This window comes from Cebidichthys violaceus, unplaced genomic scaffold (assembly GCF_023349555.1).
Source record: "Cebidichthys violaceus isolate CVI_PGR_0920_01 unplaced genomic scaffold, fCebVio1.0.p SCAF_28, whole genome shotgun sequence".
NCBI classification, from domain to species: Eukaryota; Metazoa; Chordata; class Actinopteri; order Perciformes; family Stichaeidae; genus Cebidichthys; species Cebidichthys violaceus.
In genome coordinates, this window is record NW_027176461.1 from 5,179,875 (window position 1) to 5,205,368 (window position 25,494).

General features: G+C 46.0%; 1 protein-coding gene across 1 annotated transcript in view; it reads right to left on the reverse strand.

Annotated features, from left to right (window-relative positions):
• The window catches only part of LOC137880432 (latent-transforming growth factor beta-binding protein 2-like), a 74,365-nt gene extending 49,303 nt beyond the window's left edge, over window positions 1-25,062 (reverse strand). The window contains exons 1-3 of the mRNA XM_068721803.1: window positions 24,605-25,062; window positions 22,023-22,096; window positions 11,077-11,338 (exon numbers count right to left, since the gene is read on the reverse strand). Of these exons, the coding sequence (XP_068577904.1) occupies window positions 11,077-11,338; window positions 22,023-22,096; window positions 24,605-25,062 (794 nt within the window). The remainder of the gene's footprint in view (window positions 1-11,076; window positions 11,339-22,022; window positions 22,097-24,604) is intronic.
• Window positions 25,063-25,494: the final 432 nt, after the last annotated feature.

Here is a 25,494-nt window from a genome sequence, read left to right on the forward strand (position 1 = left end):
TATGGTGCAAAGACAGAATTGAGGCGAATAAAATAAATTATTGGAGAAATATATGGAATTTATCAAATTGGTCTGTCATATAATCTTCAAATGCTGAACAATTACTTCAATTAAACGCATTAGAAATGCCCCCCCCCCCCAAAAAAAAAATCATTATGAACACATGTTGCAATCATGAGGCCAAGCCATTTAGACACTTTGATTACATTAGGGAGACTCGCTTGCATACACTGTGATGCTGAACTGGGTCTAGTACATGACATGTATTATTTCATGTTCAGAACATGTGCTCAACGATTACATTCAAAGAGAAGCAATCAGTTCTTTTACACCGATTAGTCTCAGTCCAAACACTTGATCAAAGCGCTTGTGTCTGATAGCAGCGGAGGCCTCCAACTAAGACATAAAAACCATTGGCGCTGTCCACCTCCACTCATCATCGCTCATGTACGGAAAGCAGCTCGAACCAAACCTCATCACATTTGAGTAAATTACAAATCACGGCGAGGGCCAAGAGTCTACGCTGTGCACGAAACAACAGCGGAGCGTCCAACGCGTTGCGTTTGAAGTCATCGCGGCAATGCGAACGCTGAACGTTCACGCTCCTGGAGGCGTGACAGGCGGCGTCGTGCCGGTTCCAGCCGACCTCCTGACCCAGATGAGCTGGAGAGGAGGTACTTTTGGAGCACGAACAGCTCGCAGCCAAGCCAGGTCCAAGAAGTGGAGGAGAGTCAACAAGGCTTACGAACCCTCTGACCTCTGGGCTTCTGCTGATGCTGAACTACACTGCCACTGGGGCTACGGAAACACCACTTCCCATCATCCCCGCGGTGACTGTCGTCTTTCTACTATAGACAAAGAAATTGTGGATTTATCTGATCCTGTTCACCTAAAAACATTCACACACGCCCAGTGACCCAGATCCTCAGGAATTGTTTACATCTCCGTAGCCCAGAACGGTGTTTATATGAAGCGCTACACAGTAACGTATGGCCCACAGCTGATTCATTCACCAACAGTTCAGGTCTCTGAGGTGCTTTCATTATCTTCTCTCTCTCTCTCTATAAATCTCCGCAAGAATTAAAGCGTATTTGTCAGTTACAACTAATGCATTTCAGACAGAGAGCCTAGTTCTTCTGGGCTTAGGGCGCCAAGTGGGTTGGAAAGGATTGTGAAATTAAATGTTTTTTCACCGGCCCTCTCAGCACTCGAAGCTCAGCGCAAGTCCACCTTGGCAAAGCTCGTTTTTCATTTTGATTTGTTTGAGAAACACCAAAGTCCGAAACCCGCATCTAATGGCTCGGATTGCTGGCTTACGGCGGCTAATGCAGAAAATAGGCTCAATGCGAGGAGCTCGTGAGGTTGTTGGATGTAGCCGTTTGGCTATGAGCAGACTGTCTAAACAAGGCAGCCTGACAGCGGGCAGAGGTGTCTGGCATGAGCGGTCCCAGTCTGGGTCACACGGCACAACCGGACAGCTCCTCAGCCTCGACACCTTGTCCCGTCTCACTCCTCTCTGTGGCGGACCGAGCATGACCCTCGTGAGTGACGAGTGGCGAACCTCTGGAACCGTCAGCAGGTCTACGGACCGATCGACAACAAGAGTCGCTCTGTCCTGCCGCGGAAAATCGAGTCATTATTCTCTTTATTTAAACAAAAATGTTTAATGGTTCCATTTACCTCTTTCCAACACGGAGCGTCGGCCAAAAAGCCCTTATTACGTAAGAACCACACATAATTAGGGTCATTTAAAAAAAGGCTACTTGGTAAATTCGTCTCATTCACAGAAAGCGTTAAAGACTATATTGCTCATTTCAAAGGTTGCGCTGGAACGCGCAGCTCGTCGGGTCTAACTGGTGGGAACGGCAGAAATGGAAAGAAAGGAAGCGAGCGAACAGCAGCTGAAACAATGAAAATGTTGTGCTGCTCAACCGCCGCAAACACTGTTGGCAACAAAGGAAGAGGAGATTTATGAGTGTATTTGCAAACTGAAAGAGAGAGAGCCCTGTGTGAGGGGTGCAGACCGTTTTTTGGATGCAGCAAAGCATATTGGCACCCTTCCAATTCATTTCAAGTGTTCCCTATCAAGTGGCAAAGCATTTAAGAGATTAAGAATAACAAAAGACTTTCCAAAAATACGATAATTTTTCACTAGTTTCGCTATTAAACGCCGAGCACTGGACGGGGATTATATATACATCGTTTATGCTCTGGATCTTGAGAGATGTTTTTAACTCGACAACAGATGGTGATCCACATTTCCCAGACTAAAGCCTACAGACAAGGAAGGAGAGTGCACACTGTTGAAACTAGTCCCAGGAGGTGTTATTCAAGAACATTAGCAAAGACATACCCACTTGACTCTCGTTCATGTTTTGCTGTCCAAAGCCCAAAAGTGTTATGAATCTCTGTGACGTCCAAGACATTAACTTCAACGCTCACGTTCCAAGTATGACTTGTTCGCTATAGCATTTGATTTTGGCTTTGATTCGACTTTTATATCTGATATTTTATAAGAAATTAATTACTAATTGGATATTTTAGGTTTATAGAGTTTGTTTTTTTCCCCCCACGTTTGATCCGGCTGTGACGGCCCACAGGCAAAGAAGTAGAAAGTTTAATTCAAAATTTGGTCTGTCTTAACAGCCTCGGTGTATTTTAGGAGGTGAAAGAAGTCTCTGCGGGCTGAGAAGGAGTCGATCCAGCACCCAAACCATCTGTACCACCAGCGGTCAAAACCCCACTGTGGTCACACGTCTCATTCCTCAGGCTTCATGCAGAACGCCCTCATCCACTCATCATTCGCCACTGAGGTCCCCTGTGTGTTTCTTTCAATCAAGCCCTGAGGTTTGAACCGCTCAGCACGCAGCAATAAACATCCCCGAGGGCATTTTCATTACGCTGTTGTTGTGTGTTCCTCGTAGCAACAAGGTCACGCGATGGCATGGTGGTGAGGTTTGTGTACGTTGTGAATCCAAGAATAACTCGACGCCAGCCTCAGTCGTGTTAAAGTCGCCCTAAAACTACAGCTTTTTTCGTGAACAGCTTAATCTCCGGGAGTAAATATTTTAACCTTTCGCAACTTGTTGAGCAACATAATTGTGAAGCTGAAAAACTGAAAAACTCCTGATGTTGGTTTAAAGACATTTCTCACTTCTTTCTTGCAGAGTTAAAAGAGATTTATACCAAGCAAATAAGCAGATTTCCCTAGATGTCCCTCTTCTTGCATTATATATAAAGGATAAAAAGATCAATGAGCCTAGAATATCTACTGGGCACACATAGATGTGCTCAGACCAAACCATGATTACACAGAAGAGAGATAGACGCTCTAGAGCAGCAATGAATAAATAAATAAAAACCATATTTCATTCCTGACAACATAAATAATGAATGAATAATTAGCGCTTGGACGTAAAGTACGAAACGTTCAACGGAAAAGACAAACGATGACATTTTGACTGAACGCTTCGTGGAAATGTGACTCAACATCGCCAAGTAGTGCCAGTAGTCCAACGCGTCCCACACCGTGAACTAGGAATAACAGGAAAACACCTCGTCACAGAAACATGTGCAGCGCTTTAACGATAAGCCCCTTTCTCCCGAATAACAAGGACATGTTCTGCTCGTATCTACGTCGCCGCATGCAGCCAAACATCAGTGAGCAATTAAGGCCCGAGTCTCTCTTTGATAACATCTCCAGTCATTATGACTTGGATAATTGTGGGTCCTGGCAGAATATTTCCCCTTGTGAAAATCGTGGGTGTGTCTGAGGGCTTATCGCAGCAGCCACTGAGGCTGGATTAAATAATGTTCTCTCTGTCTGGACGGCCTTCCAGGAATCCCGCTAGTAGCAGCCAGAGCCTGGGTGAAATGAAGTACAGTGTGGGGCTGGATTGATTCAGAAAGCTTTTTCTTTTTTCTTTTTTGTCTCGCCCCAGGGGACGAGGCTTATAATAGAGCAACAACTGGGCCTATTGCAGATTTGAAAGCAGCAAAAGTTCTTAAAAAAATGTATTTAGCAAAAAGACTATTATTTGGATAAAGAGCTTCGCCGACAAATGAAGAGGTCAAGTTCCACTTCGTTTTCGTAGCTTTAACTTCCCTTACCGGCCTGCATGGAAATAGATTTTCTGTGAATTTGACCTCACTGAGGTTTTTCAGACACGACGTGATCAGAACACATGACTGCCGTCTACTCAATCACAGACCAAAAGCTGTGAAATAAACAGTTTATTTTACATCTCCGGGGGGGCCGGCAGCAGTGCCAACCTGTCTGTTTTCACCTCAGCGTTTATAATGTGGGCTTTTTTTTTTTCGAGCTCTAAGAAATCCAGAAAGAGCCTGATTCTGGATGGAAGCAAAAGTGCGGTGCGGTGGCTGTGGTTCAGGAGTCAGAATCAAAATGCCTGGAGACATGGTGAGCCGAGAGGCTATTCAATACTCCGCAGTTTATTGTAGTTGCTCTGATCATTCACTTATTAAAATGCCACAAGACAGGTCAGCAGGAAGAGCCATTAAATAGTGCTGACTGAGGCTATGTCTGTACGCCGGTCAGTGTCAAATGTCAGAATGCTGTGAGCTCCAAGCCAAAGAGGGGTTTCATAAAAGAGACGCGATTAAGGGAATCTTTGTACTGGTCTGCAACACTGGTTTAAAAAGCAATAACAACTTTACCGGAGGTACCCAGGGAGCATGCAGCCATGAAGAAGGCCAACACAAAGTTGAGTTTTGACGAGTATGTTTAGGTCCCTGACTGGATTAGGTGGTTCCGTCCACGGCCACACCGCTTGCCGAGTCGTGCTTTCAACACCGTGCCGCATATCTTGGAGATGAGCCTGATTGATGCTCTCTCCATCTGACCTCCGGCTCCGGAGCCTTGGAGTGCATTCGGGGACAGATGCCCCTCTTCCTCTGACTGCCGTACAGTACTTGTCCCCTTTTTCGACAGCTGCAGTCTGCGCTGTTCGGCCCGATGAGAAGCTTTTTGGCCGCAGACGCCGGGGCCTGCTGGCACCGCGGCCCAGACGGCGTGTTTCGGACGGTGGGGGGGGGGGGGGGGGCTTTGGAGAGTTGGGGATGGAGGGAGAGAAAGACATATCTGTCCCACGCTGCGTTCTCTATGGTCCTTTGTTCCCTCTGTCCGAGCAGGAAGCCAAACACTCATGGGACTCATTTGGCTCCGTGTTTGCAGAAAAGAAACACACCAACTCTTCCCGGGCCTGGCTCGGTTCGATATCGTTGTGCGTTAAGCTTTTGCTCACATTCAACAATCTACATTTAGACACACTTATTAGAAAACATATGCTGAATCAATCTTGGTTCATTTGCTACCATCACGTGTTATGCATAATCCACCATTTCTTTGCCTCTGGTCGCACGTGGAGAGTTCACCTGAGGACAAAGCGGCCTCCACAGCTGAGTCTGCACTTGACCCGTTGACCCACAGTAGCACAGAGGTACACGATACTCCCACTCGACGCCACAAAACTGTGGCAGGGGATGTCCAGCCGCGCTCCGGAAAAAGCCCTGTCCCAATCACATCGCAAGTGAAAATACACGGGGGGCCAAAGGAAAGGTACGTAGCACCAAAGCGCAACACAAACACGCCAGCGATCCCATAAGCAGAAAGCCAGCAAAGCCTGACCTCGTTCAAGTTCATTCCCAGTCTCCCCACGCAGGGAAACAAATCACAGGCCGAGACACGCCGTCATATGCCTGGTTTAGAAGCGAGATAGAGCTCCATTCAGGAGAGTGCAGCGCACACACACACACACACACACACACACACACACACACACACACACACACACACACAACCGGTGGGAATTACCCTGCACTCTAACCCCTCTTCTCTGCTTCAGCCCGACTCCCCATCTGCAGGCCTCCTCTGTTTTGGCAGCGAAAAAAAAGGGGGGGAGACAAGAGGATGATTCCGGACACGTCCTGTTTTGAGTAGCAAAGCAGACCAGGTGGTACAGTGGGAAAACTTCCCCGGGCCGAAAACGCAAAGATATATATTTTAGACTTACGAACGCGACGTATTGGATCAAAGGCGGAAGCGTCGAGAGCATTATGAGACGGAAAGCTACGGTGGGATTTGTGCACCTCTTTTTAATTTATGACCCCTTCAACTGAGTTATGAGAATCTTGTTGAGTGAATTTCCACTGCTGCCGTATAACTTTTACGATCATATTCTATTTAAGCTACAGTTACAGTCAATACCTCGAATTTTTTATTTTTTTTTCAGTGAGCATCGCTACCTAGAACATCGGTGATGATTGTAAAACAGTATTTTTTGCTGCAGGTGTCGAGTCCACCTGGAGGACTTTGCGCCGGTGGTGCGGTTTTGTCTGAAGTGGGAGTGGAGTGAAAGTAACCGGTAATCGGCGATTAACATGGAGAACTCCCACTATGACCACAGTTTCCTCTGAGAAACGGCAGTGTTATGTGCAAAGCTTTGAGTCAACAGGCCACTGTGGCTGCCAGCCCCATTAGTCACCAGGCAAACAGTGAGGGTACAAACGGTTATGATGCAGAGAAAAGGCCGTGTGCATCGCCCTCTTAAGGGTCGCTCCGCTCCACGTCACTGGGGTGTTTTTGTTTTTCTTCAACAGAGCAATATGTTACTGGGTGTGACCGAATCTGTAATCATCCCTGAAGCAAATTTTACTTCGCAGAATTGCACGGAGTAATTACTTTAATTGGCCGAGACATCGAGGCACTGGCCTTGAATTTGAAACATTTCAAATAAAAGAACGAGGCGGTGATAACCATCAATCCAACGCTCGCTCCTCCAACTCAATACCTCATCTGATGACTCGATTACCTATCCGATGCTCTCTTTTCCCAAAATTCGAATTATCAAATCATTATTACTTAATATCGTTTGTGACATCACACTGAGGAACTTTGGCTTTGACCTATGTGCTCCAACTACAAACTCTAGCCCAAGACTAGACAAATTCCTTCTCTTCATTATGCATTCTAGTTATACAATCTACCGTGTGTTTAAGTTCTAGTACATCACAGTACTGCTGTGTTATCCAGGTAGCTGCCGCCAGCTGTCCTCAGTGTGGTTATGTAACAGAGAGCGATGAAGACCTGCTTACTGCACACGCATCCTGCTCGGCTTCCTGCAGAGGACCGACGTCAGAGCGGGGACGGTGGGGCTGTTGGAGTGGATATGGAGGACGCGTAGGAGGTGCTGAATACTTCCTCTGTGCGTTATCACTGTTTCCAGCTCAGCCAAGAGTGTTCGCCACCGGCCCTGACCTTCATACTGGGAGCTGACAGACTAGCTGTGATCTACAGGATCTGGTGCTGACAGGGACGAGCCTTCCACCGCTGCTGAGCGCAACGCTCGCAGGAAACGCCGGTTTACAGTAAATCGCATTTGGTCAGAGGAGGAAACAGATATTTGTTTGCCAGCTGCTTATAGGATGTACCTATTTTACATTTTTACGGTTTTGACCCAACAGAACAGGCAAGCTGGGACGTTTGGGACACAGTTGAAGTGGTCAGAGGAGAGGTAGAGGACTGGAGACAGGATTACAAGGAGAGGTAAGGAGTCGTATTCCCATGTCCCAGGAACCCACCGGCTCCTCATATGTTTTGTCCATCCCGACGAGACTTTTATTCCAGGCTGTCAGTCATCAATGTGCTGGATTCATTCAGTACGGCTCTTCAGGAAATAGTTTATTCTCTAAAATAACTTTTTCAGGAGGCAGCTGTGCCCACACAGGACTGACGACGTTGCAGTCATCATCAGATTTTTAGAGAGAGTGACGGACAAATTAGTCTCCGAAGGTTTGCCTTGAGAAAACTGCAAATGAACATGTATACATATATAGCTCTCGTGCTTTCAAATCATCACCAGTGTTACTGCGTAGTCACTGACGCCTACTTTGTTACCACAGCAACAGGAACATGTTGACATCCTGCTTATTTGGTTATTGGGCGAATAGTTTAGTAAAAAAAAAACACGTATCCAAAATCTCTTCATGGTTGCTCAATACCTTATCTAGCCACACTAGGTTGAGGTGCCGGCCATTTGAAAATCAAATTAGGTATAATCTTCACTGAGATGTTGAGAATCACACTTTCCTTGTCTGATGTCAGACCACATCGCGATCACTTCACCTTGCTCAGCTGAGCAGATTACTTTCTCTCTCTCTCTCTCTCTCTCTCTAATTGATGTTTTCTCTGATTATCGTTGTTTTTGTTCCCTCCCTCCTTGTCCGTCTCATTCCGTCTCCGCACTATTTCTTGTTCTTGGCGCCTCTTGACAGCCAGGGTCAGTAACAGGGTGCTGCTGACATAACAAGCCAAGTCTGCTCCAAGAAAGACATATATAGTACCTCACACCTTCTCCAGAAGATTAGAATTAAAGGACACTGGAGCTGCATGTACGGGGGTGGTTTCTGCTCCCTCAGTATATTAGTGGGGGCAAGTCCAACGTGATCTATCCGTCTGTCCTCCCCGCTCCTCTTATTACTCCTTAATTGAGCTTTGGCTCTGGCGTTGTCTCTCTATCTGAACCTCACTCTCTGTGACCTCACGTTGCTGGTGCTTCCCTGGCTTTTGGAAACAGCGGAACCTCAGTCGGATATATGAAACCGAGACTTGCATCCAGCACTTCTCTCCAGGGGGAACGCTGTTCCACCCCTAGAAGATCATTCTGGGCCGAGAGAATGCGAAACACTTGCAAGCGGTTCACGAGGGGCTGAGCTTCATATGTGAATTACACAAGCACTCAAATAGGCTGCTAGAAGTGCCAATGACAGAGAGTCAAGTATTCAAATAACTCTTTGAATAACGTTTAAAGGAAGACATTTTACTATTCTGGCAGAAGCTTTTGATTCAGTCCAGCAGATTTCATAAAAAAAAATCTGTTGGTTACAAGAACAAATAATTCCATTAGGCTGAGCTGCATGCAAATGGTAATGACTCCGATTCAACTTAACAGCACCTCTTAGTCAGTTTCAGGGAAACCACAAGAGATGGACACAGTCATGTGTGACTCAGGCACACTGTGTGTCTCTGACTACGTCAAACCTGCAGTCTCGTCTCTTTTGATTTGTCCCAGATCTGTGACTCAGGACGCAAAAATGTCCTGTGGACTCAAGATAGAACAAAGACAACACATGCACAGCAACTGTGCAGTCCTTGAAGGTCTTGTGTTGATTAGAAGATTTACTACAACTCCGATATAATTGTTTTGGGAAGGAGGACGTATACAAAAAGTCTTTCAAGAACCATCTGCCATAACATTTAGTAGACTTTGCTACCACAAACATGTGGATGGCTCAGCCGGCGTGATTCCGCAACACCAGCAAAAAGCACAAAATGACACAAGAGACCCTCACAATTAGCACGAGGAGCACCATAAATGTCAGATGCAATTGAGAATTTTTTAAGTGGTTTGGTGGAAGAGAAATTACCGATGACCTCAGCGGCCAAACAAATTCTGGCGCTTTAACCCGACTCTGAGTAGATTAGAAAAACACTGGGCCTGAATCCAAAAATGGAGCGGGATTTGACAAGATAAGTCTGAATCTGTGAGCAATAACGACCCGTCAAAAACTCTTCCCGGAAACAATTACTGCCTTTTAGCATCCTTGATCAAGAATACACTGCAACTCCAGCCATGGTGAAGTGATTAATCAAACACCACCCCCCCCAAAAAAAAGTTATTTTCCAACACGACTGGAACTAAAACAGTCAAGACGTTAAAAGCCAAGAAACTATTAGGCCTGTCTGATTAGCGGTCTTTGGAGAGTTTGCTGAGCGCACTGGAAGAGGCCTTCGTCTGAGCAATTATTAGTTGGATACATTATAGTCACAGTTATTCCAATAAATCAAAGAACAAAGTGAAAGCCTAAAGAAAATATAATCCCCCGGCTCTATTTTCATAGCAAATAGCATGGGTTAATACTCCTGTCTGGTAAATCATCATCTTATATTTTCCTACATTTCACAGATTTACCTTAATACCTTTTCAAGCGTGGCAGCAAATGGCAGAAAAAATGCTTGTTTGTTTTACTTTGAGCGTATTAAAGATTTAACATATGAACCCGTTCATCTGGTTTGATTTATTGCGACGATAAACACAACCAGCGTTGAACGGGAGCTTAATGAACTACTGTTTGTTCAAGAGTGTTCGGATCAATTCTAATAGCGCAGTTTGTCAATTTGTTTTTATGTGTGACAGTAATGGTAGCTAAAACAAGTCAGCGAGAGCCACAAAAGCCACAACATACTGTATATTACAACAATGAACCAAATCTTCTGTTTGACTCTAAATGGACCATAATTTACTGAAAGAACTTCACGCTGTATTGAAGAAGACGTGGAACTACTGATTGAGACCATAACCTCACGTTCACAAAGTTCACTGAGGTAAATAAATCAGAAGTAGAGTCATTTTCCTCATAGACTTTTATACAATCTGACTTCTTTTTGCAACTAGAGGAGTCGCCCCCTGCTGGCCATTATGTAGGCTTGTTTTCCTCTGGCTGTGGTCGCTCTTTTAGCAGGAGTGACAATGTGGAGCAGGAGAGATAAACCCTGCTCATGTCGGAAGTATTACATCATTTTCACGAGTTTTATGTTTAGTTTTTTTGTTTTTTATAGTGCAAACTATAAGAGTATAAAGACCTGGTCACTTTAAAACAGCAAAATCAATTCATTTAAATGGAATTGCACCGCTGACCAATAGCAAACCATCTTGGCATTACTGACATCGGATCAAGGAGCCGGATGAGCGTCAGAGAGCCTAAAATAGAGGATGCTATCGTAGCTCATTAGCTATTGTTGCTCCACATGGTTTTCAGACAGTAATGAAACAACCATTGACGGACTTGTTTTAGTAACTTATATTAGTGACCGAGATAACAATCGTGCTTACTGGCAATTAAAGCGAGAGTTAACGAGCTAGCTAGCTGTTAGAGCTTTTTTTTTTACCCTCTTCAATTTATCTTTATTAAATCGTGAGCCATCCTTATTTGGCAAAGCTATGAGGCTCCTCCTGGCTATAAAAAGACGACACGGGGAAGCACAGCTGCTTCACTTACACGGGCTGTCTGGTGGTCCCGGGTCGCGGGGTCTGGACCTTGGCGGCGTCGACGGCCTGCCTTTCCGAGGGCCTTCTCCGTGGTTGGTCTTTCTGGAAAGGGTTGGTCCCCGGTTGAACGCGCCTCAGGGCGCCTCCATCGCGGATGTACACCTGCTCTGGAGTCACCTCCTCACAGTGGGGCCCCTGGAAACCGGAGCGACACACACAGGTCTGCGGCCGGCTGCAGGAGCCACGGTTCTGGCAGGGGGGCTGGCAGTCAGCTGAAGAGAGAGAGAGAGAGCACAGATGGAGATCAAGTTTTCGGGCAGGTCATGTTAGAGCATGTGCCCCCCCCCCCCCCCTTGTATGAAGGAGCAGTAGTAGTAGTAGATCCCTGATCTCAAAACCGGGGCTCACTTTAAATTGATTCAATCGTGGGGCCATTAGTTTCACTTTTCAACCCCTCTCTGTCCTTTTCGTACAGCAGAGAGCCTGGAGGGGCCTGTCATGTTCAATTCCTCCTGAGTCTTTAACTGCCCTGTTTAGTCGAAATGTAGCCGATCGCTTACATCAAATCCTTATCCAATTTCTTGCTGAGGTAAATGCCTATACTCCCGGTTCATGGCTCAGTTTAGTGCCGCCGGCGTTTCTATACCGAGCGATTTCCTAAAAATATCTTCCGTCACTGATCTAGAATCCAGCGTGTGCTTTCACTGTAACACAGGAAGCTTGAAAAGGTAATAAAAGCAAGCGGTTGTAAAAACATGAGCGAATGGGAAAAACTGAAGGCCAACTGTAAATAGCTGACATTTCATCAAAGAAACGGCCTGTATCTTTTATTTGCTAAAACAAACAAAATGTGAAGGGGCTTACTGTACTTAAAAGATGAACGAGTGCATCATATTTATCAATAGGCTGCAAATACGTGGCGCTGAGGTCATTTTATGGTCATGGAAAAAATTATTTGTGTCACTCTGCACAGCCCCCCCCCCACCCCACCCCCCCCACACACACACACATCTTGGCATCGCACTCCAGAAACAGAAAGACCCTGAAAGTAAACAAACTCTCGATCTTGTGACACAAATGTATGTCGTAGACGGCACTTGAGGATTTATGACATTGTCCTCAAACAGTAAATCAGGCCACCGGTCGGCTGGTGGCTAAAGCAAACAGCGGCGCTCTGTCAACAGTGCTGTGGAATGCTATTGACACAGATGCCGTGGACACTGACAGATCGCAGGCGGGAACGCTGCCACAGCTCTTGGCAGCGAGGAGCGCTGGCAGTCCAAAAAGAGGACCCACTGGGTGCGAACAGCGCTCTATACCTGCTGCACGCTTCCTGTTATTGCCGTTCTCTGCTCGAGACTCCTGGGGGGGGGGGGGGGCACTATGTGTGTCTTTTTGAGTGAAAGCACACTGGACCCCCCCGTGAAAAAAAACCCACGACATGTGCTCCGAACTGAAGTGACACGGGGGGACACGGCTGCGCTGCGTAACAACCCGGAGCGTCAGACTTTCATCTTCCACAGTCCACAAAGGAAGCCGGATCAAGCTCTGTGTTTCAGTTCTGCACTACGCATCGTGAGCCTGCGGTATAACAGGAGAAAAAAACAACAAATTGAGGATTATATATCAGACAATCCGCACTCTCTTCTGCTTTACGGCGAGGCAAATTATATTTAGACCGACCAATTCACTCAAGCATTTCGTATAAACTGCTCTGAGGAAAATGTAGCCCCCTTTATTTTTGATGAAGCGTACACATTTAGAGAAATGTGGTTGCGGATTTGTATAACTTGGTATGTGAGCCGAATTTTCCATCATGGGATAAAACAGGAATTGCTTGAGCTCTGTTTGGCAAGGAGTTAAATCCATCATCTAACTAAAGTACGGGCTGGCTGGGTGCCACCGCCTTGTCCGGAGTCTGTTCAACTTCAAGTTTGAGGATGAAGCGGCGGATCAAATAGGCCACAGATTCCAGTGACATTATGCTGCAGGGGGAAGGACTCCGTAATGTGTGAAACTGCATTCTTCAAAATAAACCTTCCGAAAGTGAAAAGAGAAACGGCGCGGGGCAGAAAAAAACAACCCAATAACTGGGAGGCTCGCGGCTGGAATACGGTGTTGGACCGAGTGACGCGAGGCACAGAACTGACACCAGACAAACATTTCGCCTGTGCCGGTCGATAAAGACGACCCGTGAAGCCCCCGTCTGCGGGCCGCGGCGGACACGTCCACTGCCGGTTGTCCGTGTTGTCTCCGGGCCCGGCCTCTGGGCCGTTGAACACATTGTCGCAGTAATTGCTGTCATGCAGATTTGTCTGGCAGATCATTAAAACTAATTGGCTCGCATTCCATCCATTTCGCAAATATGTGCAGCAATTATTACATTGCGAGAGTAATAATAAAATGGGGAATCCAATCGGATATAAAAGAGGATAAAAAAAACAAACAGGCAAAGCATTCCTGGCATTGCCACTTCAGCCTTAATTATGACTAAGACGGACCGGGCCAAAGTTTTTTTTTTGGGAGATTGTGTCCAGATCCAGTCATCTGAAAATAGGAGAGCGTAGTTGGCAGCTTTGAAACCTTCCAAACAAACACGCTGATCCAAACCAATCAGTAATAAAACACAATTAATATGGAAACGGCGCTTTCTGTGTATGTTTTCTTCTTCCAGTCCTGTCGAAGTTACGATACATAAAGACAGTTTAACACGGTCGGCTAATCCAAGTATCCTTTCTTCTACAAAAAAAAAGCCTTCGATTGGGCGCCAAACACTCACTTTCCTCAGAACAGGAACTAGAGAACGAAGCTATTACCATTGTCAGAGTCCTTGGTTGGACTTAAGGCGATCACGGTAATTCTGTACATGTGTTAAAGTAACCCCAGGGTCTTTATTGAGGTAAATATTGTCCATAATTTCTCTAGTGGGTTACAGTTACCTGGTGTAAGGCTTGCATGTGCGTGTATATCTCGGGAAAATCTCCCCCCCCCCCCTCCACTGGACTCTAATTTCCAACTTAGAGCTCGTTTCCAGTCCATTACAATCCACCAGAGATTCTCTCTCTGACTCAGAGTAACACAAGCCATCAAGTCTTTACAGTCTTTTCATTCAACGGGGGGGGGGGGGGGGGGGGGGGACACTTGAAACCAATATCTGAAATAACTCAAACATGTAGAGAAATCTCCTCACTTTACGCGGGTCAACAGTGCTACCAGGGGTAACTTGACATTTCTGAAAATAATATTGACAATGAAAGCATATAATCGCAATAATCTTGGGAGCGACTCTCCACAGGCCGAGCGCATTATGCGCCATTATGAGATTTAGAGGCTGGGAGCCGCTCCGGAGATTAGGATTTAGTAGAATATGACAAAAGGCTCGACTAAAGGCCCTTTCAACGCTGCAACTGAGAGACGGGAAGCTGGTGAAATAGCAGTGAAAGATAAAATGGCATTAGAAATTATGGTTGCAGCAACTTACCTATAATTGGCTGTGGCCATTTTCTGACGGCCATAATAGAATGGCACAGGAATGAGCCTAATACCTGGAGACCAGTTTGCATTTCCTTGTCTTGAAGTTTATGTTTTTTATTACATTTTTTTTGGTTAGATGCCTGAAATAAGGTCTGTGGTTAAACACAAGCTTAAGAGAACTTCACGTTTTGTTCTGCGATATTAAAATAAGTCAGTAAAATATCTCTCTTGGGAATTTGAAAGCTTTAATGGGTTGCTATCAAGCGAGACTACAAAACGTCATCACGGCGACTGGTCCGCCTCGGCAGCCTCCTTGTGTTTACTCGCGTTCATGTGTCTGTGGAGTAGTTCCTTTATAGCCTATCATTATAGCCTATCATTAGCTTTTTACTTCTACCGCTGACAGTATCATAAAATTGCGTTGAGTTTATTTTTTTGCAATAATCCAAAATCCGATGGGAAAAAAAATCCCATTTTGTTGAGGGAACCAGTGCGACGCTAACTTCCGGGTTGTCCTCTCTAAACCACTGTGTGTTAACGCTGTAGGTAGAATGTGTGTGTAACCGGGTGGAAGTGGTGTTTGTGAAAAGCCTAAAGCCTTAAAACTTAAAACAGGCTCTAAGAACTGCTGCAACAAAACCACCCATAGACGACTGTAAAAACTTCTGGGACTGAGTCTGGTAAACGTCCTGTGATGACAGCAGGAGCCTCTTTTTAGGAGTCGCCACAGAACCTGACAGACCTCATGAAACAGGTCAAGTGTTTGGGACCGTGGCAGGCGAGCGAGGACAGACAGAGCTGAGACATCCGCCTGTCGTCCGCAGCCGCCGTCCGCTGAAGAAGTAAGAATTGGTCTATTGAGCAGTTAATACAATTGCCTCTCAATGCTGATCATTTCAAGTCAGCGTTAATCTCTTTCCAACATGTGATTTCCACATGGCTGCCAGTTTCAAGTGCTATCGTTTCATGCCGTCTACAACCAAACTGCTGTGACTGTAACTCTGAAAGCAAAGAACGAAACTTCTCTGTTCTTCTAATCGGTACCAGAAGGGAGCGAGGCCCGACGCCGTTTGACTGATCCTTTATTTTCTCTTGGTGGTAAATCTTACAAGGATAATATTCCACCAGATTAAGGTGCGTCTGTCACCCATGCACATTTTTCAATCAGTGTGGGCTTTTTTTCGGTCCAACACAGTAGTTGGGGAGTTTTTTTAAATCCTCCGTACCCACCTCAGCTCTGTTGGGGGGCATTTTGTTAACCTACCGCCGACCCGCGACACTGTGTACGTTACTTTTAGCCGCGCTATACATCCTGGCCTTCCGTGCGCCGCACCCCTCGAGACTCCCACGTTCGGCTTCTAATGAGCCACATGCTGGGGTGCTCTGTGGAGGATATCTGGATCTGGGGGGGGGGGGGCGTGTGCACCCGGCAACTTGTAAAAGCTGACTCTTGTGAGACGTGTTTTTTTTTTTTAGCCAAAAAAAGCCACAAACCCCATCCTCCTGAGGGGATCACGTCCCAACAACTTCCATATGGTCTTTAAGCAGGAGGGTGCCGTGATATACGGCGGGGCTGTGGGCCGCCCTAACAACACTGTGGCCTCGGCGAGCGCGTGCGTGACTGAAGGAGACGGGGTGCTGGTTGTTAATGTTGCTTTGGAAGTGTCAATCAAGCTTTTTACTGCCGGGAGATCGGCGAGAGCTTGTGTTCTTTTTTTTTTTGCATCACGACAGCGTGAAGAAAAATATTGAAAAATAGCTTCACATGGCCAAGTTTGTTCTACTTCTTCATTATGTCTGTATTATAACAGCTCATGAAACAAACAAAAAGGAAACTCGACAGGAAGACGGTCGAGGTCCAGACGCTGAGAATACATCATTTTTTTTTTTTTTAACCATACTTTCGTCTATGGTAGCAATTACAAAAACATGTGGCGCAGGAGGCCTAAACAGGACCCAATTGCAACCTACAAACAGACGCACCAGCTGGAGCGGAGCGAGCAGCACTCCTGGTTTAGCGAGACAAAAAAAAAAAAAAACGGGGAGAGAGAGAGAGCGAGCTGTCCAGCGTCTACGTTAATGATGGGGTGTGTATTGATTACAGGATCTGTCTAATGGGCCATAACTCTCTGCAGGGCGGCCCAGGGTGTGTTATGGCGCTGAACTGTGAACTGCGCAACCCCTACAAATCCACACACGACATACGAAGCTGAGGAGGGCTCTGCGGCTGTCTCTGCAGGAGCAATTTCAACCCCGGCTCAATGAAGTCAGCAGAAACGCCAGCGTTTTAATAGAAACCTCCTCCTGTTCTTGTAAAACTGAGGGAAAGGTTCTCATGGTCTCTCTTTTCTTCAACCTTTCTTTCAAACCTTTGGGGGAAAACAATGTTGTTGTTTTTGTGCGTGATTCGAATGCCTCAATGCTGCATAATCTTGGCGAACGTGCGATTTAGTTCGTGAGATATTACTCACGTTCGTCGTAAAACTTCAATCAAACAAACGAACCGAGAACACTTCAGCTGACTTTGAGATTCTGTAGGTTCAAAACCGCACATTTTCCACAGGATGTAGACTCATCATATCCACAGTAGCCAATGCATTTTCGCAGTACTATGGATGTCCGGGTGACTCGGTGGGTCAAGGTGCAAACACATGCATCGTGCGCTTCGCTACGGCACATGACTTTTAGCTGTACTATCCTTAAAACCGAAACAGTACAGTTCATTCATTCATTCATTTGTTACGCACAATGAATCTCTTTTCTACCGTTCGAAACACATGTGACCGCCGCAGATAAGAGGAAATATCTCTTATCGAGCCAACTTCTTGCCACGACTTCTTGCCAAGGACTGTCTGGAGGCAGACGGCAGATCTTTCTCGTCCAAACGTCTGTGGACATTCTGTTGTGTTAACGAAAAGCAAACTGAGACGGCTTGTATTGTATCTATTAGGTGAAGATGGTGAACCTGCATATTTTTTTTTTTTTTTTTTTTTTTGGGTGCTGCTTTTGAAGGTCAGAAAACGTTCACACGTGTCTGTCCTTGACAGTTTACCAGCTGCTTCACACATGCTGCAGCGAAAGAAGAGGATGAAATGTGTTATTTAGAAATAGATTCAACAACTAACCCTAAAAAAAAAAAAAAAAAGGACTAAGAATAGTTAGAATACAGAAGGCAACGGTGAACAGCTAAGTCGAACCCTTCACGTGACTTACAGGCTCTTTCAACACTGGAAGGCCTTCAATCCGACTCAAGCCACACCGGGGACATGGTGGAGTGAACATGCCACATGCTATATCTTTTGTTTGGAAGGAGAGGCAAAGTTACCTTGTGACGGGAGAGGTGAGCGAGACAGAGAAAGAGAGAGAGAGAGAGACAGAGAGAGAGAGAGAGAGAGAGAGAGAGAGAGAGAGAGAGAGAGAGAGAGACAGAGAGAGAGAGATTCTCTACATGATGAGTTATTTTAGGGTTGGGATGGGGCCCTGAGCGGCACAGCAGGCCAAAGAAAGCTGGAAGGCAATCAAAAAGAAACTCCTCTCCACCGCGTTGCACTCTGTCAATCACCAACTGCTTAAGAGACTGAAAACAACTTTATTCCTCCATGTGAATGATGCACCTTTCATCTACACTCTCCGAGACAGCGAGGGGTTTAAATCAAAAGGCCGTCCGTTGTGCTTTTTTTTTTTTTTTCCTGGAGGGTCGTGCTCTCGCTGCTTGGCTGCAGCGAGTCGCCATGTGTATCGCGTGCTCTCGCTAAATTAGCGTGATGTATAGTGTGGTGAAGTGAATTCCACCGCAGGACCTAAAAAGCGTGCACTTTAGGGAGCGCTGCGAGCTCAGGTCGAACGTAAAAGCCGGTTCCTGTCTGTGCTGCAGGGAGTCTGAAGTCCCCGTTCAGAGGTATTCTACCCTTATCCCGAACACTCTGTTCGCTCTGTGTGTGGTAGACCATGCCATTAATCCAATTACTAAAACAGCCATGTCAACTGGAGGAGCCGGAGCAACACAACATAACTCTGATGTATAGTGACCCCGGCCGGTGTGAGCTACGCCAACACGTAGCATTCCTTTTCAGACATGCCATCATGTGGTTTGCAGTGACCTCACTACTGGATGGATTTCCATGAAACGTACAGATCTTTCTGTCCCCCCCTTTAGAGTGAATTTCAATTTGTGCAATACTTTGTTTATGTACAAATACCTGCAAAACAAATGGCCCTCCTGTACTTCTCATACTGTGCTCAGTTATTGGCCTGCTAGAAATGAAGATGGTGAAAAAAATGGTGAACATATCTGCCGTGTCATTGTGAGGGTGGTTAGCCGGCTGGAATTGACATTTTAGCTCAAAGCATAAGGAAGGAAGCAAAGCCTCTTCAGACTCCTTTAAAGAGCTCCTTAATAAGCTGAGATGGTCTGTGTGGCTCCTGGTAACCAGTCCAAGGATCCATTCACAGCCGGGGTACGAGTGAAAGCTCACGTTCAAAAGATGCGAAGATAAGCGCGAAGCCTCTGAAAGCAGATCCAAAAGGAGAGCAGAGCAAATTCAAACACCGGCTTTAAGAGGTCTGACTTTAATTGTTTTTTTCTTTTCCGAGAAACCTCATAAACCAAAACTTCAAAACAGTAATTCCCCGCTGACGTAGCCGCCTCGTTGGGGGTTTACTGTATTTACACTAAAGCAATTCAAACGCTAATACTAATTCCACAGCTAAGCAACTTAGTATTTTGTAAACAGATTTCTGGAGTGATTTCCCAAACAGGCTAATGGTGCACAGTTACCTAAACAACTTGCTCATTTCTCTTTCTGGCAGTTTCACAGTCAGGTGTACAAGATTCCCACGGCCTGCTACTACCGGCGCATAGTATGAACGGTGGTTTTGATTCAGATCCCTTAAGAAATCCCACGAGTCAAAAACAGCGTTGACAGTTACAGCAACTGACAGACATTCTGGTGTTACAGCTCAAGGCGAGGACTATCGGAGAAGCTACAATATGGCCTCTTTCTGCTCTTCATCTCCACAGCAGTATACTTTTTGATGAACAGATGTGACGAGTCACGGGGGGGTGGGGGGGGGATAAGCGGTGACCAAAAAACAAGATGCTCCATTCATCTCGACGGGAGCTCCTGCTTGCAAGGGAACAGATGGAAGTAGAGCCAAGCTAACACCTGGCCTCACTTTAGCAGCCAAACACAACACACACACACACACACACACACACACACACACACACACACACACACACACGCACACACACACGCACACACACACGCACACACCTTTGGTTCTCGGCCACCATTAATAAAATCAATATTGGTTGGGTAAAACCTATGAAGTTTAATCTCTGCTTACAGCGGGTAACTAGAAGAGAAATAAACAACAGCAGTGGAAACGCAATGTTCCCATTCTTCTTAATGGATCAAAGATTTCTATCACTCGACGTCGGCTATTTTCAGCACATGGAACTTACTTTGACACACAAACAAGTCTGCTAACCATCTATCCCGAGAGCCGAAAAACAGAGACAGTCCGCTCCAAACCTGGCAGGACGTGGGCAGAGCGGAGGCTTCCGAGAGCCAGACAACCATCTCCGAACCAGACCCACGGAGACCCGGACGCAGACCGTTTTTATAAACACATTTCTCGAGACGTGTAGGCGCACTCCCTGGACAACTAGCGATCCAATTCCTGTCATATATTTGCTCTGACCTCAACCCAATCGAACAAGGAGGTATTGTTAGGAAGCCATAACTGCAGACACCCAATCCAGCCTCGCGGGTGAAGCGCGCAGCTGACACTTCCAATATTGGACGTTACTTCAATCCCTTCAGCGAGAATTTCCCAGACGCAGCTCAGCCGTGATGTGTTTTTACTCTTGCTTCCAGCAGACACGTTTGTTCCTTTTCTTTCCCCCACTGTGAACATGTTTTCTCATGCTGCCATCTCCTAATAAAGCCGCCTGGCCCTCAGGCGGGGACAGAGTAAAGATAGCCTGAGCCTGTTTTTTTCCTCCACGGAGGTCTTCTACGTGGGGGCTTCCAGTCCCAGATCCAGGTCTGGGGCCTTTGTGTTGGCACCTTGCCGGCCGTGGGGCTTCACTCAGCTGATGATAGCATAGCCTCCAGTCAGACCTGGGTGAGGGCCAAGCTGTAAGAGGGTCCAGATGGTTGGGACGGATCCCTGACCTGCTCAGATGCACTGCCTTGTTTAACACAGGCACGTTAAGACTGGACCTGTTACTTTCTGGCAGATTCAAAGTATTTACCCTTTTCATTTGAGGAACTGCAGCTCCGTGTTAGATGTAATTTACACCTTGGTAAGTGTGCCTTTAGCTGGGAGTCGAGAAAAAAAGAGTGGGAGAAGGTTTTTGCACAGGGCAGGAGGGAAGGAGATGTAATTAGGAGGCTGCTGGGGCCAATCAGCTTGTTGTGTAATCGACTGGTTAACCTTGTGTGTGTGTCTCTGTGTCTGTGTGTGTGTGTGTCTGTGTGTGTGTGTGTGTGTGTGTGTGTGTGTGTGTGTTTGTGTGTGTGTGTGAGAGAGGGACATAATTAGCAGAGAGGAACAGAGAAAACAGTAAACAAATCAAACAGAAGTATAGCTAGCTCGCTAGCTGCTGGAGAGGCGGATAGATGCCAGCTGCCGCGCGGGTTTTAAGTCACTCGTAAAATTTAAAGATAACTCTCTAAAAAAAAAAAGCTCCGATTCCATCCTGTTATTTCAGTCTGCAGCAAACAACGGTGGGAGTAAATGTGAAATTGAAACATGACACAGAATACAAAGTACATTTGGTGGAAGTTGTAGACATTTCTGAATATAATATATACATATATATATATATGTATGTATGTATGTTGCATAATGGCTTTTTAAGTCTGCAAAAAGAGCCATACAAATACATTTTACTTTACTTACTTACTTTCTGTATTGAACAGGTCAATGATAAGACCCAGTCTGCATACAACTTCAAGACAAGAATATCAATGTTGTTTAATTGTGCGTTTTAAAAAAAGTGGCCAATCATTCGTTCTCATTCTTTTTTTTTTTTAATCATCTGGCAGTTAGGATATCCACCACCGCTGTGGTTGAATAAAAGAAGAAGCCGCTCCACACATAATTGAGGGCTTGTGTCAAACAGGGACGCTAAGCGCTAAGTGATGGCAATTTAAAACGCGAAGATCTTACATAAAAAGAAACGGCATGGGGGCAATAACACCCGAGGGTAACTTTCATAGGGCAATCTCACGTGACAGGATAGTCGTTAGTAGCATTTACTGTGTTAGCTCTCCGTCTGTGTGTGCCTCCCTGTCTGAGACGCTTTGTGGTTTAAAAGCTCTAATATACAAAATGTATGTCAGCTTGCTTGTGTGCAGTTTCAAGGGCCTCACAAAGGATAAAACTGTTGTCCTGTGAAGCCGAATGAAAGAATGTTTAGGCCTCTTAAATATATTAAATATTTACACGAGACGTTTTTGTATTACTTACGTTTTATGCAGCGATTGGTTCCCGGTGCCAAAGCCCAGCCTGAGCAGCACTGCTGACCCCCGCAGACATTAGGTCTGAAAGGAAAACATGTGCAAGAAAAACAAGGTGAAATAAGACACTGACAGTCCCGTCTCAAGCGTTCACGAATAAAGAGGGCCTCTTCGTAATCCACAGAGAAATAACAGCGAGTGTTTAAGGCCTTCGAACTGATCTGATTGCACATTCTGTTATACTTTCAGATCATTCTGATGTGCGCTGGCCTATTGATACGAACACTTAAAGAGATTACGCTATAATTGCATTTTATTTGATAAAAAAAAAAGTCACGAAACTCTATCTGAATGTGGAGCCACAAGTCCCTCTTTCTGCTATGCGAGAGTCCAGAGTGAAAACAAATACAGAGTTATCTGAGCCTTGAAGGGATTAATGCGAGACACACGGGACACGAAAAGCACCCTGCGTCTTCTATAAATCACTGAGCAAATGAGAGATGACAAGTTTTAAACAGCTATAACCGGGTTCCTTGCGCTCTCTAATCCGCACTTGCGGCGCGGGCCAATTCTTGCAGCGAGATGAGATGAAAAGGCACCAGACCGCAAGAGCAACCTCGGGGGCAACGGTCGACGCGCTGGCATGGATCTGTGCCCCATCATCTCTTCACAAGATATTACAGTAAGTGGACGTCTGACTCACGGCGATTTGGAGAAGATAACGGGAATTGACTCGTTGACCTCAGACGGATTGCGCTCATTAGATACTGCGAGTCTCACTGAGGCGTCACAGGGATAACATGCCGTTGTTTTGGGCCCTCTGGCAGGCTTAGCCTCGTCGTAAATCAAACACATCAGGCCGGGCCCGTGCCAAAAGACATCAGTCATCACATTCAAATTCCATCAAGGGATATATGGATGTAATGGAGAGCCTTCTACGCCATAATTAGGATCATGCCCCAGGTTAAAATGTGGATAACACCATGTTCACACCTAGTTATATTTTTCTTTAAAAACCAGAACATGAGGCTGGCGGTGTATTATTTCACCACTGAGCTATCTGAATCAGACAAAACGTCTGACAGGTGCACTGGAAACAGAAGGGGGAGTCATACTGAGTCAACATGGATGTAAAGGAGAGCTAAGTGAAGCCAGCGCACGCCTCCGGGTACGGCGAACGGGAACTCCGAGAGGAAATGTGTCATGAACGCACTTTCTCTAACAAGTGCCGGATGACTCATCTGAAGCTAATGAATCAAAGTGTTAAAATCCCCCCCCCCCCCCCCCCCCCCCCGTTGCAGACCTCTGTACGTTAATGTTCATAAAGAGCAATGTTACGCCACCGTTGTGCTTCTTTAAAACTCAAAGAACCCCATTCATTCAACGCTGGGATTTGTTTTTTTTGGCATCTTCAAGAAAAGCAATAAAGCATGTTGGATCCAACACTGCAGGCAGCTATTCTCTTCATGCACCGCTTTAAATAGACGGCCACGCATGAGCGCAACTGTCTGGGTGACGGATATCATAAGAAATGTTCAGGGCGTATTGATTATATACAATATAATACATTTATATCATGGACAAAGCAGATATATCCAATCCCTGTCCATCATTTCTCTTGGCTGTTATCTGGGCTTTAGTCCTGTGAGTGCACTTTATATGTATGCCTACACACATGGTGAACCAATTTGTTGAATCCCCCCCCCCCCTATTGCTTGTTAGGTGTTCCCCAAGAATCGCCCGTATAAATAATCCATTTCCTAAAGGCAAGAGCCTCTTTTGTGACACACAAAAAGAGATACTGAATATAGGAAAAAAAGCCATTGTTTGCAACCCACGGCGATCCATTTAAATCTCCCTCTGATTAATGTGTACATATCAAGCTTTGTCCCAAACAGGACCTGGTGCACGAGGGTTCAATTAACAGAAAGAAAAAGGGATTTTAATATGGAAACAATCCATCCTCCTGTTTGGAGTTTCACAGAGACAAAAAAAAAAAAAAAAAGAAAGAAAGAAGGGATTTGTAGGTTTGACAGAGGGCCATCGGAGAAACAGGTGTTTGTGATCACTCAGCAAGGCTCTGGTTGAACCGCTACAATACATGGCCGCAGGCAACGGCACGAAAACTGGGGCGCGCACACACTGAAGTAGTCTGCAGCCGCTGCTCTCCTCCTGCAATTTAAACACACTGCAAATGTGTAATAGAAGGAGATGGTGATAATGCAGCGTTTGCATTAGTCTCAAAGCAGTTCGAGGACAGGTCACCCATTCACATACATTTACTGTTCATTATAAGCCTCCGCTATCAGTGATCAGCGCAGTGTTTAACCTCAGCCATTACTCCATGTCCTGCCGTGACCCTGATGACAAAATGCAGATATCACATGAATTGATAGACTACTGAAAGACAGTTTCATGCACTATGTCCACACAGCTTTGTAGCCATTTTCTGCAGGTCTTTATGTGACATAATTACTTGTTTTGTCACTTTACAGTACTGGTGTGGTGAACTTGAACAGCTTGATGAAGCAAAGTAAAAACTTTTTTTTTTTTTTTAAATCAGGCTGTACAGCACCTGGCTGCTATTCTTACCCAACAAGCCTCCTCGTGCTGGCAGCGTTGGGCTTGCTGCTCTGCCTGCGGTTCACTCTGGCTCTGTGCTGCTGGCTGCTCGGGTGTCTGGCGGTGCGCAGCGCAACATCCCGCGGCGGAGAGGCGAGGTCTTCCCGGGAGGCGCCTGCGGCATGAACCGGTTTGGGGGATACGTGCCCGCGGTCCCCTTGGGATGATGCGGCCCGCGGCACGCGGACTAGAGTCCTGAACTGGTCGGTCCCGGGAGAAGTTTCCCCGGATGGTCCAGAGGATGCACCGTCTCCTTGTCTCCTTGGCGAGTGACCTTGACTCCTCACCCGGGACTGCTGCTGGTTCCAGACCGCCCGGCCGGCTCCTTCGCCCTCTTTCCTCCCACCTGCCGTGTCCTTGTGGCCGTCACCAATTCGCAGCAGTGCAACAGTCAAAACCACCAAAACAGCAAATCCTGCGCGGTCCATTTTGGATGGCTGCAACGTTTTTGAAAGTACCGCGTAAAAAGGCGCAGACCGCGTAACAGTTTTTTTTCTGGAGAGTCACAAAAATATGAGCAAATTAAATTAAAAAAAAGTCCCGCGATTTAGCTACACGAGTTCAGTTTGACGGCATCCTCTCCCAAGAATGAAAAACACCCCTGGATACCTCCTCATAATGCCCAGGTAAGACTTTGCGCACGAATGTCTTCAGGTTGTCAAATCAGCACCTAACTACTGTCCAACGTGAGACACTTTTTTTCTTTTCTTTCCTTCCAGCGCTGAAGAACTGTTATTTCAAGCAAACATTATTCCATCTGTTTTTAGTTGACGTTAATAAAACGAGAAAAAAGAGGCGCAAAAGAGAGTGTCCGCGCGCTGGCTCCAGGGCTGCTGAAGCTGTCCTCCTATACTCCAAGT